The 20,863-nt window shown below is 34.8% G+C and overlaps 1 protein-coding gene across 3 annotated transcripts in view; it reads left to right on the forward strand.

Moving 5' to 3' along the window:
• LOC132125142 (cytosolic carboxypeptidase 4-like) overlaps nucleotides 1-20,863 on the forward strand; it is a 202,984-nt gene that overhangs the window by 116,369 nt on the left and 65,752 nt on the right. For all 3 annotated transcript variants that reach the window (XM_059536392.1, XM_059536391.1, XM_059536393.1), the window contains one exon: nucleotides 12,976-13,156. In XM_059536392.1, the coding sequence (XP_059392375.1) occupies nucleotides 12,976-13,156 (181 nt within the window). The remainder of the gene's footprint in view (nucleotides 1-12,975; nucleotides 13,157-20,863) is intronic.

Genomic DNA, 20,863 nt, shown 5'->3' on the forward strand with positions numbered 1-20,863 from the left:
AGGTCTTTCCATTTTAACACCCTAATGATCTGCATATCTGCAATTTATAATAGAAAAATGTCTAATGGAAACCATTGTTGGATTTACTTTTCAAATTAACATGTTGTATTATTGAAAGTGAAGTGAGGTGTGGCCAAGTATGGTGTCCCATACTCGGAATTTGTGCTCTGCATTTAAACCATCCAAGTGCACACACATACTGTGAACACTTACCCGGAGCAGTGGGCAACCAATGCTGCGGTCCCGGTGAGCAGTTGGGGATTCGGTGCCTTGCTCATGGTTCTTAGCTCAGTCGTGGTATTGAAGGTTGACGAGAGCGCTGGTTATTCACTATCGAGCCCGCGACCTTCGGGTTACAAGTCTGACTCTCTATCCATTAGGCTACGACTGCCCCAATAACTTATTGCAATTCTCATAAAAAAAAAAAAATAATAATAATTTCCAATTAGGACAAAATTAATTATGACATTTTCTTGTGTTTATGACTTTATCTCACAATTATGGCTCTATTTATTTATTTATTTTTGTCTTTAAATCTTGCATTTGCGACAAGTTTTCGCTAAAGCACAGTTTTTATATATCCCAAGAATAACATTTTCACAGTTGTGACTTTTCCTAAAGTTTTAAGTAAGATTTTATACCTTGTAATTGTAAAAATCATTCTCACAATTGTGACTATTTTTCATAACGTTTAATTTTATATCTCATAATTATAACATTTCTGCAGTTGCATTTTTTTTTTTTTTTTTGCTTAAACCGGATTTTTATACATAATTGCAACACTATTCTTGCGATTGTGATTAATTTTTTTTTATTGTTTTATTTTTTATATCTCACAATTATAACATTACTTGCAATCGTGAATTTTTTTTCTAAGCGTGACTTTATATCAAAATTGTAGCATGACTTTTGCCTTGCCAGCCTCTTTGGAAATCTTTCTGCAAGACTGAAAGATACCTATATGTACGAATCACTGCAGTTTCCAGTTGGAATGAACACTGGAGGCAATAAAACTCTGACACCTTTTATTTCTTTTCACAACGTATGATTTACAGGTCCACAGATTCCATTAATAAAATAAAATTTTCACACCAGTACATGAAGAATATTAGGTTATGACTTCAAAACAATTTTAATATGCTGCAAGATTTGAAAACTTACACGTGTCACACATCCAGCTTCATTTGTATGGGTTTTTATAGGCAGTAGGTTTATTCGGTATTTCACGCAGTACAGAGATGCATTTGTCTTGAGAGGTAAAGAGCTCCGGTACAAATCCTGTGAAATTACGGTTCAACAAAACAGTTCAAATCTGCATATAAGGAAGTTCAAATGGAACGGTTGCATAAACAAATGCGTTTTTATATCTGCTTTGCATTTGTTAACACTATCGGGTAGGTTTAGGGCTGGGTTTGGTGTAGGACATATTTCCAAAACGATCATTAACTTTTAGTTACAGTCCCCAGATATTTGAATTCTGATTATATGTGCCTATATTAACTTAATAAAAACATTCCGGGGTCACGTATTAAACCCGTGTTTTAGCACCGCTCACTCAACATTTCACTGTGAAACTGCTGTGACACGTGGAGTAAGGTATGTGAGGTATGTGTCACAGAAAAGGTACCTAGAGGCACGTGTGTTATAATACTGGGTTGCTTTTTTCATAATTCTTACTATGGGTTTCCATATTTGAGACATATTGCAGGTTAACATGGCACAACATCAAGTACAATTCAATCTTAATAGAATACTGTACATATTTATTGTTAAAAATTATTTTTGTAAAACTGAATATTAGCTGATTTTGATAATAAAACCAAACAAGTGAGCTGTATCTTATAAGAGGCCAAATCACCAGATGCTGGTATGATATTTGTCAATTGATGGATAGAATACATTCGCAAATGTAACGAAAATAGTCTTAAATTCACAAATTAAGTACAGTTCTATCCAAACATGTACAGTATAGTCCACCAAATTTGAAGAAACTGGTTTTCCCATGAGCTGACACACAATAGCGTTGTGGCAGCCATTGCAGCAGTCAAACACAGCCTCACCACAGTCAGCAGCATCCAGCGAGATTCACGTGGCTCTGTGTAAACATCAAGCCCGAAACACACACACTCACACACGCAGGGCACCTCATCCATCTGTCATCGTCCTGCTGAGTATGTCGTCCCAGCTGACACCATGCCGAAAACTTCACAGTGCATTTCATTAATCTGAACATCCGTGCAAAAAAACCTCCTCCAACAGGAAGAGGCTGTGTCAGTAAATCAGAGTCGCTAGTAGATGAATCGATTTCAGATAGTATAAGAATTTCTTCCACAAAGTGGGGTCTTTCATATCGCTAATATACATAAATCTTACTAAAAAATAGTAAAAAAGAGTATTGTTCTCTCTATTATTCAATCTGTTGATCATGTGTTCATTATTTAGTGTTTTCTATCTCTGTCTATCGTTTGTTCATTCTGTTTATCTACTGTTCAGTCATTTGTTCATTTTTTTCTATCTGTCTGTCTGTCGTTCTGTCTGTCTGTCGTTCTATCTATATCTATTTGTCTGTCTATCGTTCTATCTGTCTGTCGTCCTATATCTATCTGTCTGTATGTCGTTCTATCTGTCTTTCGTTCTATCTATATCTATTTGTCTGTTGTTCTATATCTATGTATTTGTCTGTCGTTCTATATCTGTCTGTCGTTCTGTCTGTTGTTTTAACTGTCTATTGTTCAATCTATATCTATTTGTCTGTCGTTCTATTTCTATTTATCTATCAGTCTGTCTGTCTGTCGTTTATCTATATCTGTTTGTCATCTATATGTCGGTCGTTCTATCTGTCTGTCATTCTATCTGTCTGTCTGTTGTTCTATCGTTTTATCTATCTGTTGTCCTATCATCCAGTCTGTGTTTCTCTCTATTGTTCAGGCTATTGTTTTTCATTTATTATATCTGTCTATTGTTCTGTATCATTCTCTTTATCATCATTGTCTATTGTTCTATCATTCTATCCAATTTAAAGAAGACCCTGTAAACAATTTAAAATGAACATACATTTATGAGTTTAACCCTGTCCTTGTGAACTGTACACATATGGCAGCAGTCTGTGGCAACAAACTCTGACGTTTATACCTTAATTAGCACATGGGGGTTTAGCAGCGTTCGCACATGAGCTTTGCCTTTACACATAGTGGGATTTTCATAATCACTTTACAATTTCTCTCAGATGCAGGGCTTGTGAGAACTCCCGTCTGCTGCATTATTGAATTAAAGGCTTCAGATATGATTAACCTTAATCATGGTGCCCCACATCAATCACCACAAACAAATTAAGCCGCTTTTATAAGCCTGTAGTGATTATGAGGTGATGCAGGGTCACGGCTTGTTTCTGTGCGTGTAAGAGAGAAGGCGACTGGACATTGCTGTGGAATGAGGATGTGTTAATATGACACATCAGACGAGCTGTGGCAGCTGTTGTTTAGTATTGAAGTTGTGCAGCTGACCAGTAGAACAATATGGATTAAAGTAGCAGCTATTGAACCGGATGAACTTAACGGCTTAATTTGCAGTTGGTATTTGCACAACGCTCACTGACTTCTAATTAAACCAATCCCTTTGATTAGCTGTACCTGCAAACACTGCCAGCTTCCTTTATATTTACACTTTTATGCTATTTCCTACAAAAGCGGGAGTGAAAATGTCTCGCAGCACTCCCTAAGTAACAAAGATGTCACGTTATATAAAGAAAACAATTTTAGTTGGTTGTCATTTGTGTGTGCTGCCTTGAGGTGTATATCACTAAACAGACAGGTTATAATTTTTTTTGAATTATGTATTTGGGACATTTTGTGTGCTATGCAAGAAATTAAACTTTTTCTATTCCCTTGAAAAAAATAAAATAATAATAATAATAATAAAACAAAAAAAACAAAACAAAACAGGAATTGTAATTTTTTTTTATTTCAGTGCATGTAAATTAATAAAAAATGTTAAAGAAATAAATAAAGAAATTAGTGGAAGTACAATTTTTGGTTATACATTTTAACAAACAAACAAACCATAAATCCATTTCTGCATTTAGCATAAATGTATTATTATTATTATTATTATTATTATATTGAATAATAACAACACTGAAAAATAATATAATATTGAAATCTTCTTATTGATGATGATAGTAATGATAATAAAAAGAAGAAACTCAGTTCTGTATTATTATTCAGTGTTGTTCAATATAATAATTCTAATAAAGTCATTATTTAGTAATGTATATTTTAATTATTAGTTGAAGTAGTATAGTAGTAGTAATGATGATAAGAAATTCAATATTATATTATTCAGTGCTGTTGTTATTCAATATAATAATTCTAATAAAGTCATTATTATTTAGTAATGTTTATTATTAATATTATTATTTAAAACATTTGTGTTATAAAAAAGGCATGACGCAATTAAATAATCACATATCCATTTATTAGGCTTGGCTGTGAAAATAGTAAATGTTTTCCTGCCGTCGACAATTTAGAAAAACAGAGTGCCTGTAATAGAAATACAGGGCTCTTATCTGTTAGTCACATTGCCCATGCCTTCTGCTGACAGTCAATGATAAATCCTGTTTTCAATACCTTTTTACTTGCTTTTGACTCTACATTAACAGAGCCTGTCCTCCATTGGCATGCATCCTGCAGCCTACATGCTTCTTTCTTCCTCTCTCTTTTAATATCGGCATCTGTACTGACGCTCTGTCTTTCATGTTCACACAGTCTCTTCAAATAGACATCTTAACCTCTATTTCACCCACATTCCACTGGACAGAATCCAGAAACTGGGCTATGGTATGGGACAATAATGACTTCGCTGGTCGGTTTACCCCTGTTTTCAACAGAAATGCTGCTGGAGATGGAAAGATCTCTGAACCCTGATTCTTACCTAACATTTGTAAATAATAGCCTGTCACTTTATTTTAGGTAGAACGAGATTTGTGAGATTTGAGGACACATTTTAACATGCAGAATTTGATTTAGCATCTTTGTTTCTATGAGATGATTTTGATGCAATGATCATAAGTTATTTAGTTAAAAAATGTTTTATATTGAAGATTTTATATTTTACATAAGATTTTGTTTTATATTTTTTATATTTCTATATAGTCAGTGGTCTCATGAAAATATAATATATAATATATACATAAAATTTAAATATCAAAATTTCATTTAATATGATTTTTTTTTGTTCAGTAAGTCTGGAAAGCCTGGAAATAATTTTTAAGATATTAGTGAAAAAGTTAAGACATCTCTTTATTCAAAATAATTTTATAATATGCATTACAGCTAATATACTTTTTGTAGTTATGTTTAGTTGGGAAATATTTAAATATTTTATATTTAATGAAAATATCTGAAATTATTGTATTATTGATATTTTAAATATTTATTAATATATTAAATCAAAAAATCTAAATGTAAAAAATATAATTTGATTGTCATATGTCAATTTACATTTATTTTATTTAGTATATAGTTTTGTATTTAAAGACAAATTAATTGCTGTAAAATTGGTTTATCTCAACTCTTTTGACTTTTCAATAACTTAACAGCCCTCCTCTATTGTTAAATGCATAAAATCAAGATTATGAGTCCAAATTAAGGATTAATTTATAAAACCAGATAATATTGTTGTAAAATACAAATGACCTCATTGCAAAAACTAGGATGACCCATTATATATTAAAACATAAAGTAGAGACACATATAACTGTGAATCCTCTTGTTGCGGAAAGTGTCTCCCTGCAGATCGCTTTTGGCGAAACTGTCACATTTAACAGGATTACGCTTGATAATTAACAACCCAAGAAATGAGCATAAGCGAGATTCCTATAAAGCACTTTTAATTAATAAAAGGCTAAATTAAAAGCTGCATTTTCATAAGCTTTGCGGGGCAAATTCATCTCATGATTTCAAATGGACATGTCTGATATGTTTTAATTGGACGTGATTTGCATATACAGGAAATCATTGCAGAGATTGGTTTGATAGCTTAAGGCTGCCTTTGTACTCTACGATCAATTGGCGGAGACTTTTTATTTCCTGGGTGTGTGTGTGCGAGCGAAGAGTGTGTTTGCATGTTCTACTGATGATTAAAAATGTATCGCGCATTTGAACAAAATTAAATGTCTGGCAGAAGGATATAAAGACTAGATTTAAGTTTAGGTTGTTGTCATTTGACAATTTAAAGTATAATTCTAAGCACAGACTTAGTTCTACACCTAGAATAGACATAGATGGAGACATACACTGTTTAAACTTAATTTGTTAAATATGGGTCTACAGTCGTGGCCAAAAGTTTTGAGAATTACATAAATATTAGTTTTCAAAAAGTTTGCTGCTAAACTGATTTTAGATCTTTGTTTCAGTTGTTTCTGTGATGTACTGAAATATAATTACAAGCACTTCATACGTTTCAAAGGCTTTTATCGACAATTACATGACATTTATGCAAAGAGTCAGTATTTGCAGTGTTGGCCCTTCTTTTTCAGGACCTCTGCAATTCGACTGAGCATGCTCTCAATCAACTTCTGGGCCAAATCCTGACTGATAGAAACCCATTCTTTCATAATGACTTCTTGGAGTTTGTCAGAATTAGTGGGTTTTTGTTTGTCCACCCGCCTCTTGAGGATTGACCACAAGTTCTCAATGGGATTAAGATCTGGGGAGTTTCCAGGCCATGGACCCAAAATTTCAACATTCTGGTCCCCGAGCCACTTAGTTATCACTTTTGCCTTATGGCACGGTGCTCCATCGTGCTGGAAAATGCATTGTTCTTCACCAAACTGTTGTTGGATTGTTGGAAGAAGTTGCTGTTGGAGGATGTTTTGGTACCATTCTTTATTCATGGCTGTGTTTTTGGGCAGAATTGTGAGTGAGCCCAATCCCTTGGATGAGAAGCAACCAGTCCTCAGCAGTCCATTCACTATACTTTCTGCAGAAGATCAATCTGTCCCTGATGTTTTTTTTTGGAGAGAAGTGGCTTCTTTGCTGCCCTTCTTGACACCAGGCCATCTTCCAAAAGTCTTGGCCTCACTGTGCATGCAGATGCGCTCACACCTGCCTGCTGCCATTCCTGAGCAAGCTCTGCACTGATGGCACTCCGATCCCGCAGCTGAATCCTCTTTAGGAGACGATCCTGGCACTTGCTGGACTTTCTTGGACGCCCAGAAGCCTTCTTTACAAGAATTCAACCTCTTTCCTTGAAGATCTTGATGATCCTATAAATTGTTGATTTAGGTGCGATCTTAGTAGCCACAATATCCTTGCCTGTGAAGCCATTTTTATGCAATGCAATGATGGCTGCACGCATTTCTTTGCAGGTCACCATGGTTAACAATGGAAGAACAATGATTTCAAGCATCACCCTCCTTTTAACATGTCAAGTCTGCCATTCTAACCCAATCAGCCTGACATAATGATCTCCAGCCTTGTGCTCGTCAACATTCTCACCTGAGTTAACAAGACGATTACTGAAATGATCTCAGCAGGTCCTTTAATGACAGCAATGAAATGCAGCGGAAAGGTTTTTTTGGGATTAAGTTAATTTTCATGGCAAAGAAGGACTATGCAATTCATCTGATCACTCTTCATAACATTCTGGAGTATATGCAAATTGCTATTATAAAAACTTAAGCAGCAACTTTTCCAATTTCCAATATTTATGTAATTCTCAAAACTTTTGGCCACGACTGTATGTTTAGGTATAAATCTGAATCTTAGTCCAGTAAGTTTGGTAAGTGTTAAAGTCAGTAAGTTGGGGTCAAGCTCTATGAATCTAAATCTAATAGTCTAATAGTGTAATCTTGTCAGATTCATTTGTTCATGTAAGTTGATACACAAGTGTTTTTTTTAAGTGTTTTGGAGTTTAGGTCTAACCTGAGATTGGACATAGATGGAGACATACGTCTATGACTGGTTCTGCAGGCATTTTAAAGTGTGCACACAATTTAAGTGCTGCTGCTGCCAGACTTAATTTGAAGTCTGATCTAAATCTGGATCTGTAGACATTAATAAAATGTGTAATGCCTATAAATTTAATTGAAGTTCCTGTGTTTAAGTCTGGGTCTTTGTGTACAGACATTTTATTGCGTTTAAAACAAAGCTTATTTTAGCTGGGTCGTACATCTATAGACGTTTTAAAATACATGTAACTAACTTAAGGCGGGCGTACACGGTGCAATTTTTTGCTGTCGTACGAGTTCGCATGCGATTTTTTTTTTCAATCGTGTGGAAATCGTGTATGCTTGTATGGTCGCGGCTCGTATCATGTGCGAGGAATTACGTGAAAATTATGTAAGAGTGCCTTACGAACACTTCCTGACCTCCCAAACATTTATAAATATGTCTAAAAAGTTTGTGAGCTATCGGTTTGAATTTGTGACATGTGCGGTTAAACGAGCCAATTTGTTGATCTATCTGAAGTTGACCAATCACAAACTATGACAACCACCGAAGAAGAAAGACGAAGACGGCAGCCCAACGGCGAATGTGGACTATTGACCAAGAGGATAAACTAGCTGAACTCTGGCAGGAACAGCGAGCGCTGTGATGTTTCTAGCAGCGTGTACCATGCATTTTAATTCTCTCTCTCTCTCTCTCTCTCTCTCTCTCTCTCTCTCCTCTCTCTCTCTCTCTCTCTCTCTCTCTCTCTCTCACACACACACACACACACACACACACACACACGCGCGCGCGCGTGCATATATAGTTTACGGGGACTCAGACGTAACGATTTTCTATACTGTACAAACTGTATATTCTATCCCCATACACTACCTCTATCCATCACGGAAAAATGCATGTTTCAAATTTCAATTAAACACCGTTTAATATTTTTTAAGCCATTACGAGGGCACAGAAGGTGTGTTCATAAACCATGTTTACATTAGACATTTGTGTCATTATAAAGCATAACACACACACACACACACACACACACACTAGAGTGACCAGACGTCCCAGTTTCCTGTTGCTGAAAAATAACCTGTATGTGTAGGAAACAGTAACGGCTCGTATCAATATTTTATGTGCAGTTATGAGAGAGGGAGAGCAGTTATATTAACTTTGTGCGATTGCTTCGGAAATCGGCAAGTCGTAAAATCATGTCGTATATCACCTCATCTGTACGATTTTCAGATAAACTCACTCGTGACGTGTGCATGGACATACGATCTTCCGACCGTCCGAATTCGCACAGTGTATGCCCGCCTTTAGTTTAATAAGTCTGGGTCTGTGTTTAGTTCTAGTTCTACATCTGACTGGATCCAAGGCTTGTTTATGTCAGCAGTCATTTAAAATTGTGTAAAACAAATGCAACTGTTAAGTCAGAGTCTGTGATTGGTCTAAGCCTGGTTGTACATCTGTAATAGTTTAACAATGTATTAAACTAACTTAATTTATAAGTCAGGGTTATCTTTTAAAATGCATAAATCTAGCTTACATTTGTAAGTCAGCCTGTAAGTCTGGGTTTACGTTTGGTTCTACAGTACATGTCTTTCTGGGTCTATGTGTCTATAAAAGTTTAGTTTGATGCCTGCAAACATTTTAAAGTGTGCAGAACTCCTTATTGCAAAATTATTGCTGAAATTAAGCCAAAGAAACAAATAAATAAATAACTAAACGAATTAAATAATTACATACTAGTGTGCTCTTTTTATCCTTTTAGTAAAAATGTGCAATATTTTTACTATAATACACATTAAAAATACAGTATAAGCATCATACTTATGTAAACCTAAAATTCTAAAGTATTTCATGTTTATACCTAGATCTAAGACTAAGGCTGGTAAGTTTGGCAAGTGTGTCTGCAAATAATGTGGACATTTTAAAGTGTAATGCTACCAGCTTAAAGGCATAGTTCACCCAAACATGAAAATTCTGTCATTACTGACCCTTTTGTCTTTCCAAACCCCTAAACCTTCGTTCATCGTCGAAACACAAATGAAGATATTTTTGATGAAATCCATCAACATTTTGAAGTCACAGAAAATTATAGTTTTGAGAATTTTTTTTAGATGAATATGAGCAGGAGGCCAGAGGTCTACATCTATGGACACTTTAAAGGGTATAACATTATCAGATTTCTTTGTTACTGAATACTGATACTCAAGAAAAGTGTAGGAGTTTAAGTCTAAGTCTAGGTCTGTCCTTAAGTCTAAGAATGCCACTTCCACCTTCTTATAAATCTGACGACTGGGAAACATTTCATACTCTAGTGGATCTTTTATGGAAATCGACTATACTCAGGGAACCCATGAAACCTGTATTTTTTCTCCACATAATGTGCAGTATTATAATCCCTACTTTCAAAAGCATTTCCTTTAATTGTCTTAAGTGCCGTTCAACAGGGGCACATAAAACCTATTTAAACCCTAACACACACACACACACACGACACATTCAGAAGCGAACACATACACACACACACACATGGGAAGGAGATAAACCAGCATGTTTTTAGGCGATGTCAGTGGGAGGTATTTTTGCTCAGATAGCTGCGAAGCAGCAGGAGAGACAGAGACACAAAAAGGAGTTTTTGTGCCCTCTCATCTTCCTCTTTCCTTTATAGTTTTTGTTTTCTGTATTCTGTTTGGGTTGAAGTCGACTGTGTGCCAAGGACTCCTCCGTACAAGGAGTGAAAGCCCAGCTCTTAAAGGATTGGGCTGTACTCTTCCCACTGGGAGCGTGGGAAGACTTGTGTGGTACCGGCAGAGAGATCTATTCTCTCGTAGGTTCACGAAGCACTCCCACATCTTTGTACACTCACTTTGCGTGTGTGGCAAACAACGTATATTTTATTGGGCGGTGTACGTGTAAATGGGATCAAGGCAAAAATACACATGGAATTGATATGTGGAGGTTTCTTTCCACAGACGGATGAAAATAGCTCCTTCAGCTTATTTGCGCAGTGCAGATTGATGCTGGATGTACAATGGAAACAGTAGCTTATTGCACAAAAACGTTCTTTCAGTGGTAGGATGGAGTAGTGACAAATGGATGTGCTGGAATAAAAGTGAGCGAGTGTGATGAAGGACAGATGGAGGGAGAGATGAAGTGGAGAGGACAGAGGGTTTGCAGAAAGGACTTCCATCAGGAGATCGGCTGAACGCATCGAGGGCCTGAAATCTCTGATTTCGACTTGAATTAGAATTTAAATTAGAATTTAAGGTTTTTGCGGTACTGGAGCAGTCGGCTCTTGAGGGGAATTGATTGCGTGCACCAAGCGGATGTGATACTTATCAAGCATATTTTATCTTTAGGACACTTTTGTTAGGGATTCCTAGTTTTCTCAGAATTGTTTTGGTATGGTATAGTTATTTTCAGCACTGAAACTACATCATGCTCCAGTAAAGTTCAGTAGTGTTATATTTTAGATAAAATATTATGTTTTTGCTCAATTTATTTCCAATAAAAATATCACATAGGAAGCAAAGGCAGAACTGTTGTGCATCTCTGAGCAACACAGCAGTGATTCAGCTGAGTTCTCTGCACAATCTGATTTTGTTGCAACCTAGAATTAAACTGCTGTTGAACGGCACACTATTTTGACACACTATTTCCCTGTTTAATACTGTGAAGCTGCTTTGACACAATCTGCATTTTAAAAAGTGCTATATAAATAACAGTGACTTGACTTGATTTGTTTCTGCATAAATCCATGTTTTGAATGAATCGCTTGAACCAATGACTCAGTGGCCCATTCATAAAGAAATTATTAAAACAAATAATTTGAGTTACCTACCTACACAACAATGACTTTAAATTATCTTTTTGGAGTATTTTCACAGTCAAATTGAATTTGATTAATTAATTGCCACATCATGTAATTACCTAATAGATTGCAAATTTTAATCGACTGACAGGGCTAATAAAATATAATGAAAATTATATTTTATTTATTATATAAAATATATAAGTATATAATAATAGCCTATAAATTAATTTATATTATATAAATATATAAATATCATTAAATCCATAATATACTGTGGCAAAGTTACAATTTAAGTTGCATGTACACAATTTTGTTTTACATTTATTTATTTAAAATTAAGAATTCTGTGTATACATTAATTTTATTGCATGTTAAATTATATGAATTTGTGTGAACTTTATGATATTAAGAATAATAAAAAAACAACAACAAGCAACCTTATATTTTTGATATCAATATTTTTGAAAGGGAAATTATAATTTTTTTTACAGCCATTAAAATCTTCTCCTACAAATAATCATAATAGTTCTTCAATAAGGTATTAAACTTGCATAAATGCAGAGATCTTATTTTGAAATATTTTTTTTTTCATCTTGACCATTCGTATTTCTCACTGACCCTTAAGCTGAATGCAGAATCGTAGGTCACATGCTATTCATGACAAACACATGCCATTCATTATTATGGCAAAAGGCTGCAATAATGGCATTATCTTATTTTACGGCTGAAAAAAAAAAATTTAAAATAACTCCCACCTAATTGCATGGACATATTCATATTCAATTAAATACAGAAAATGAAATGGAGCTGGTGAAAGAGGGCATAAACAGAGGCCATGCAGAAACCCATTATGAAATCATCAATACCAGAATCACACAAATTAGTCTCCCCTTCCGCCGTCTTTTGTGGGGTGGCAGCCAAGGCCATAATAGTCAAGCTAAATTACATTTTAATGTGTTTTTGATAAGCTTTGTCCATTTCTTTTGGCTTTGTAAACTTGCTCAGCAAGGTGATGTAATTTCCCCGTCAAGATGAAACGAGTCAAGGGACGTCGACTGAAAATCTGATTCGGCTTAATTGCCGTGTAATGTTGTGACAGCAAAGCATCACACTGATTTGGTAGCGCTCTCCTGTTTAAAACATGAGTAATCCACAATACAAGCTACTCATTCCACAGGTTAGCTTTTTCCTCATATTCATGTTTTTTTTTTTTAGGTAACCGGCCATGTGTGGTGCTGACAGCAAGGGTTCATCCAGGAGAGAGCAATGCCAGCTGGGTACTGAAGGGCACGCTGGAGTTCCTGTGCAGCAGAGATCCTGTAGCCGAGAGCTTGAGAGAGGCCTACATCTTCAAAATCATCCCCATGCTCAACCCTGACGGGGTCATTAATGGCAAGTATGTACGCTTACATGCACAGTGTGCAAATGTCTTCATTTATTACTTTTAAAATGTTGAATTTCAAAAAAAAAATTTCCGTTTTTGAATATGTGCTGTAATACAGGCACCTTTGCTCATTCTCTGCTATTTGATCTTAGTAAGTGTTGTTTGATGAGGAAAATTTGGGACCTTTGTGTGTTTGAATAAAAGTGGTGCTGTAAATGTGATTTACTTCTATGGTAGGAACATCCAGTTTTATGAACTTTATATACAGAACAGAGGGGCATGATTAATTTGTTTCAAGTTTAAAATTTCAGGTTTATTTTCTGGAATATATATATACAGTAGTTCTATCTGTCTTTCTGTCCAGCTGTCCGTCTGTCTATATAAGTTATGATGGTTTGGTCAACACAAAATTAATGCTTAATGATTGACTGATTTATATAAAAGTATATTTCTGGAAACGATAAATATAAGTAATTAAAATGTACAAATAAATTATATTTAAATATTTAATTTTTTGTATTAATTATTTTAAATTTTATACAATTTGTAATATTTTATTATAAACAATAAATTCAAATTGTATTATTTTATTATTAATATGCATTATTTTTATAATATTTTATAAATATTATTTATCTTAAATTATTTATTTAACTAGCCCAATCGCGTTTCCAGGAGGTTCCCCGATAAAAATTGCTTCCCGGGGTTAAAATATACATTTTTTGGAAGAGTTGCCTTGGTAAAATTCGCATTTTAGGTGCTAAATATCACGTTATTTGTATTGGGGTTCCTTTAAACCGCGGACATGAAAAACAATCGCAGACTTGGCAACACTGGTTCAGGTGGAGCGGCAGTTACTGCACAGAGCCGTAGTCTACCGACAACTGACACAAAATCGTTTTCAAAATCGACAAAGAATCGCCTGCAATTTTAACATCGATTTTGTGTAGATTGTCAGTGAATTACGGCTCGGTGTAGTAAATGCCAACCAGTGTTGCCAAGTCTGTGGTTGTTTTTCATGTCCGCGGGTCGAAGTGACCCCAATACATACAACGTGATATTTAGCACCTAAAATGCGAATTTTACCAAGGCAACCCTGCTAAAAAACTTATATTGTAACCCCGGGAAGCAATTTTTATCGGGGAACCTCCTGGAAGCGCGATTGGACTATTTTTGAGAAGCGACTGGGCAGGATTTGTTGTGAAAACCTGGCAACCCTGATCCGAACGCACCTGCTGGAGATATACTTCTAATTACAGGAGCGTCTTTACTGATGAGATGCGCATGAAAATTGCATTCGATTTTTTGCACAGCCCTAGGTCATATCATATTGTTTTAAACTAAAAATCTTTCCATTACAGCCTGCAGGTTATATATGACCTCTTGGTGTAATATCAGTGTAGCAGGTGCCTGCGTTTGGCATTAGAATATTCATGATTGCCTTGAGCATCTGTAAGCAGGCTATTTCTTCCTGTCTGAAAGTTCAGTCACCATCTTGTCCAACACATTAAGGCAGTCACCTTTTTTGCCCTTGGAATTGAGCGCTGAAATGAAAAAGACGAATGCCAGCTTTAACCCACCGGATATCGCCATATCTCCCCTGCTGTTCCCAGCTAGATAGTATTTACATGTGTAAAACCAATACAGAGGTCAAATTTGTGGCTATCACTATTTAAGAGCTCTCCTCCCTGGCTTATCAACACTCTATTCACAGTCAGGGAATGATCGATTCTCCTCGCGGCTTTCTCACAACCGAGGGTGACCTGATTTCCTCGCCGAGAGACTGGGGTCTCCTCCATTGCGTGGCCTCTTCCTTATCTCCAGTCATGTGTACAGGAGCTTGTGTATGGGGTGCTATTGATCAGGCATGCTAACTGTATTAGAGAGGATGCTCAGAGAATGGAGGTGTAGATCAGTGGGCGGCCAGTTAAAGGAGACTCGCTCTTGCTCTTTTCATCAGAACCAGGGTTTATTCCTCCAGTGACCTCATAACAAGCGTGGATGACAAAGACATGATCTCCTGAAGTTATAAGCTCCAAGTCTGGAACTGTGAAAGAGCCAGATTGGTTTTTGTGAACTCTGTGCTATTTATAGACAAGAGAGTTGGGGAAATGAGGCAGAGACTCAACCTGTGTAGTTATAATCACAGGTTCAAGCTCTTAAAAGGATAGTTAACAAAAATAATTATATTAATAATAACAATTTCCTCACTCTTGTGCTTCAATACAGGCACTTTTGCTCATTCTGTGTTGCTTGATATTGGTAAGTGTTGTTTAATGAGGAAAATAGTTTGAGGACTTCTTTTTTAATAAATAAAGATTATACTTTAAATTATTTTTTATAGTATTTATTTGGAGATCAGGGGGCATAGTTAAAATGCTTGCTTTTTTATTTTATTTTTTATTTAGTAAATCCCTCAAATTATGGCTGACTGTTTTTGTGACTCGTTACTTTTAGAATAAAATGTAATTAATTTTTTTATGAAATAAAACTATTTCTTAATCATTAATGGGTCTGTTACGGATCGCAAATTACATGACAAAAATTGTAGTAATGTAATGCATTATCTTACACATTAATTTTAATACAATTAGACTACTTTTTAATTACTTTTAGATTACTTTTAATATATTATATATTATAATATATTAGAAATAGAAAATATATTCCATTCGTTGTTATTAACAAATGAAGTATATAAAACATTACATTACGTCAAGGTTTCCCAAACTTGGGGTTTGTGAAGGAATACAAGTAATTATATTCGATGAAATTGGTTTAAATTAATCTAATTACAAATACTTTGTTTTTGGTATCTGATTATGTAACTCAGATTACATGTAATCAGTTACTATCCAGCTCTGTTCCTAATCCACTTTTTTCATAATGAACTGCATTTTTTTTATTAAAGCAAACCTCGCTTTTTAATCACAATAATACAATTATTTAAAAAAAGGAAAACCATAACATTTTAATTCAGTATCCGATAAAGATTCAGATATCCTTGTTCTGATCCAGAATTTGATTTTGTCCATAATTCTGATACTGTTTTTGGTGGCCTGGTCAACACAAAATTGATTTCTAATATGTGCAACCAATATAAATGTGCAATACCCAGAATGGTTTTTCTGAATTTTATAGACTAGAAGGTAATGGGGTTGAGATGCAAACCGAAATAATTGTAATCAGAGTATATACACTCACCCTTGTGACTTTATTTTGTGGGAAGAAAAATAAAAATAAACAAAAACAGTAGAAACATTCTTCAAACTATCTGTCTTTTTGTTCCACAGAAGAAATGCAGGTTTGTCCTACAGGTTTGGAATGACATGAGGCTGAGTAAATTAATTTTTATTTTGCAGTGAACTATCCCTTTAAATGTCACAACAACACATGCACCAATGCAATCTTGCACTCTTTTTGAACCCATTCAGTGTTTGTTTTCCCATGAGCCCTCACAAATTACCATGACAAATTTAGATTTCACTTCAACAAAGCAGAGATTCAGCTTCAGGGTATTAGTTCCTGTTTGGGGGGCCTTTATTTACAGTTTCAGGGCAGCTTGTTTAGTGACAAGTCTGAGGTACGTGGGAGAGTGTTTGATGCCTTTAGCGCTGATCTCACATCCTCAATAACACGCTGTCGACATTGAAAGTGATGTAGGTGCATTTGTAAAGCAATATTAATGTATGCAGTGTGTATTTAGATAAATAACCTTGTAGTTTTATTCAATTTCTTACTGTTCGTGTGTGTTCAAATGCTTGAAGTTTAGCAAAGGAATTCACAAATGCACCTTCGTACAGTCCACCGCACGCTTAGAAAGTGGCAGAGCTCACTTTTAAGATTGGACGTCTTCTAAATATGGGTACTTCCGTCAGTTTCATTTATATGGTAATGCAGTATTGCATAGATATAAATACAGCGGTGTTGCAAGCCCTTTGAAATGGAAATGACAATGTGCAAAAAGGTCACATTTGCTTCTATCAAATTCATCACAGACTTTAGAAATTCCGAAGGGAAAGATACATAACGTAGGTCAAGGGGTCTGATGTTTTCTGAAATCCTATGTCCATAATAAATCATATTTTAATACGGAGGAAAAAGTGTTTATGAAGCTGTGAAAGCATAATTCATTGTGAAATGCTATTAGCACAAGCCGTTTTACAGTACTGTTAGATGATACAATATGATTATGATTACTTCAGACTCATGATTATTTCAGACTCATGGCTTACTGGTAAAATTAGACAACAATCAGTTATGACTTATGTAGAATACTATTGCTTTTTTAATATATAAAATTAGCATTATATACAGGCTATTATTTACTTCAGAAACACACAAAGCAGCTACTGTTTGTTACTAGTTTTTCAGTATATTTATTTTGAACCTCTCAAATGTGTACAGGAGCCATTGAAAAGTAAGCAGATGTACATTTGTTTTGAGTTAACTAATAAAAGGTGTGAAGTTTCGCTCTTTGCAATGTTCATGTAGCATGTAGCATTAGCATCATAGATTTGTGTGATTCACTTGTTGAAATTGGAAAAAGACAATCCGTTCAGCAATCTTTTGCTGACTGCAACAACTGGGAGATGCGAATATTGTAAAATTATTACAATTTCTAATAACTGTTTTCTGTTTTAATGTATTTTAACATGTGATTTATTCCTGTGATTGCAAATCTAAATATCTAGCAGCCATTACCTCAGTGTTACAATGCAGCTATTGTTTGTGGCTAGTTTTACAATATTTATTTTAAACTTCACAAATGTGTACAGGAACCTCTAAGAAGCATGCAAACTTTTTTTTTTTTTTGAGTTTGCTGTTAAAAAGGTGTGGGTTTAGCTCTCTCAGTGCTGTTTATCTAGCATGTAGCTTTAGCATTCACATAGATCTTTGTGATTTTTTTGTTGAAATTGGAAAAGGACAATCCTTTATCATTTTGTTGACTGCAACAGTTGGGAGATGCGAATATTATGAAATGATTACATTTTCCAAGAACTGTTTTCTGTTAAATGTATTTTAACATGTCAGACTGCGACGGCAAAGCTGAACTTCCAGCAGCCATTACCTCAGTGTTACAATGCAGCTATTGTTTGTGGCTAGTTTTACAATGTATTAATATTAAATGTTTTAAAGTTTGCATATTTTATATATTTCTTGAGTTTGCAGATAAAAGGTGTGAAGTTAAGCTCCCTTGGTGCTGTTTATGTAGCATGTAGCATTAGCATACACAGATCTGTGAGATTCTCTTGTTGAAATTGGAAAAAGACAATCCGTTCGGCAATCTTTTGTTGACTGCAGGGACCAGGAGAAATAAGCGGATGTGACTTGTGACAGACAGCAGTTTGGCGTCTGGTGTTATCTTGGTTAGCGACACATTGGGGGGTTGAGATTACAGAGCTCACTTCCTGCTCTGGTTTAGCAGGGACAAAACAAGAGGTGTGAACAGACTCAGGCCTTCTAAGTTTAATGTTTTCATCTCTAGGTGTATTCATCACAAGGCTGTTGTCAAAAGCATCTCTCTGTAATGTCAAACAGAATTGGGTTTCCGACATCATGAACTCCTGTACAAATTGCACATCAGCTGTACATAGCCTGCAGCGTCGTGTCCCAGTGTTCCTGATCAGCTTCCCTGCTCATACTGCATGCACTAAAAGCTGGAGTGGTAAACATGAAGCATTGATAAATTCATTGGCCCACTGGTATCAATCTGGATTTAAAGTGATAGTTCACCCAAAATAAAAATCTGTCATTAATTAATTCTTATCCGACCACAAATGTAAATATTTTTTGATGAAATCTGAGAGAAAAATATTCTTGTAGTTTCCTAAAATTAATGTTGAACCACTGATGTCACATGGACTATTTTAATGATGTCCTTACTACCTTTCTGGGCCTTGAATGTGTCAGTTGCATTGCTGTCTATGCAGGGTCAGAAAGCTCTCGGATTTTAACAAAAATATCTTAATTTGTTTTCCAAAGATGAACAAAGTTCTTACAGGTTTGGAACTACACATGGGTGAGTAATTATTGGGGTGAATAATCCCTTTAAATGTAATTATAGTTATTAAAAGAAAAAAAAAATCCTTTTGTGGTTATAAGTCCATGTGTGTTCGATTTTAGGGTATCTTTGTGTGATTTATACCACTAAATATTGATAAAATTCACTTTTAACAGATATACAGTATCGTTCAAAATTTTGGGGTCAGTAATATATAAATTTTAATACTCAACTGTTTCTTGAGACAACAAACTAGTCAATTATCTAAATATGTCCATTTGTACATCCTAGAGATCACACATGCCAGAATCGAACCTTCAAACCTGAAATTGTCCTTTGCTAGGCCACAAAGCAAACATTTTATTTCTACCTTAAATTCCCCCAGCCAAATATTTTGCATTCACCGGAGAGGACAGCCGTATCTGATTCAATGATTATTGGACATATTTGACAAGTATTCCACACCTATTCCCCAGGCCAGCGTCAGCTTGGCACATTGCAACCATTTAGGGCAATTTGCATAAATCATCGGCCCAACATCTGGCATGGATCAGGCTGCGCTCAGCACAGTTGAGAGGGCATCTGCCAGTGCTTTCTCTTACCGTGGCGAATAACTAGATGAGGTCTTTCATAAGCCGCCAATGCTTGTATGGGCTAACAACCCAGATATGGTGCTGGATAAGAATGAGATGGGATTGTTTGCTTGAATAAAGACTCTGTAAAACAGACCAACAAAGCAGTAGTAAATCATGCTTTGTTAGTTCAGATGCAAGATGAAGTTTAATTATGCCTGAAATTGAATTTGTTTGACCACTGTTACTAGTGGAAACTCGAAGACTGTGATGTATAATTTTGGTTTGGAGAGTCAAGGGAACTTTAAAGGCTTTTCACCGGCCTGTCAGGAGGGTTTTAAAGTTAATGGTCTCTTTTGTGCTTGTGAGCTGCACACGCCAGCGCTTTTGAGTGTCGAAGACAGTTTTACAACTTGGATGCGCATTGTGAATGTTTTATCTACTTGAGTTTAAAGTCAACCATCTAATCAAGAACTGAAGTGGGAAATAGTGTTTTTTTTATTTTATAATTTTTGTTCACTTATCTGCATTATACAGTAGGCCTACAACAGTTAGAACTGGTCACCATTTGATAGACAAAGTGATATTTTGTGTATATTTAGAGTTTAGCATAACAGTGTGATGATACCTTGTTTTGTCTTTTTCTATTATTCCAGACCAGTCTGATTTATTTTATATTTGTGTGTATATATTAATTAATAATTTATTTATTTTACTTTGTATTTTTGACTATTTTATTTAAATAGGAAATATGAAAATATTTAAAATGTATATTTGTATTTTAATATGTATTGTTTTATATTTGACATTTTTATATTTTCATTTTATACTTATTTTACTTATTATTATTATTATTATTATTATTATTAGTAGTAGTAGTAGTAGTATCATTATTTATATATATATATATATATATATATATATATATATATATATATATATATATATATATATATATATATATATATATATATATAAGGAAAATTTTATATTTTTATTTTATTTTTATACTTTATTACTATTTAATACTTTACTTATTTTTATTACTTTCTATGCTTTAATTTATTTTACTGTTTGTTTATTTTATTTATTATGTTTTTATATTACAAAATATAAAAAGCATCTACATATTTTCATTCTCAT

This window comes from Carassius carassius, chromosome 43, assembly GCF_963082965.1.
Source record: "Carassius carassius chromosome 43, fCarCar2.1, whole genome shotgun sequence".
NCBI lineage: Eukaryota > Metazoa > Chordata > Actinopteri > Cypriniformes > Cyprinidae > Carassius > Carassius carassius.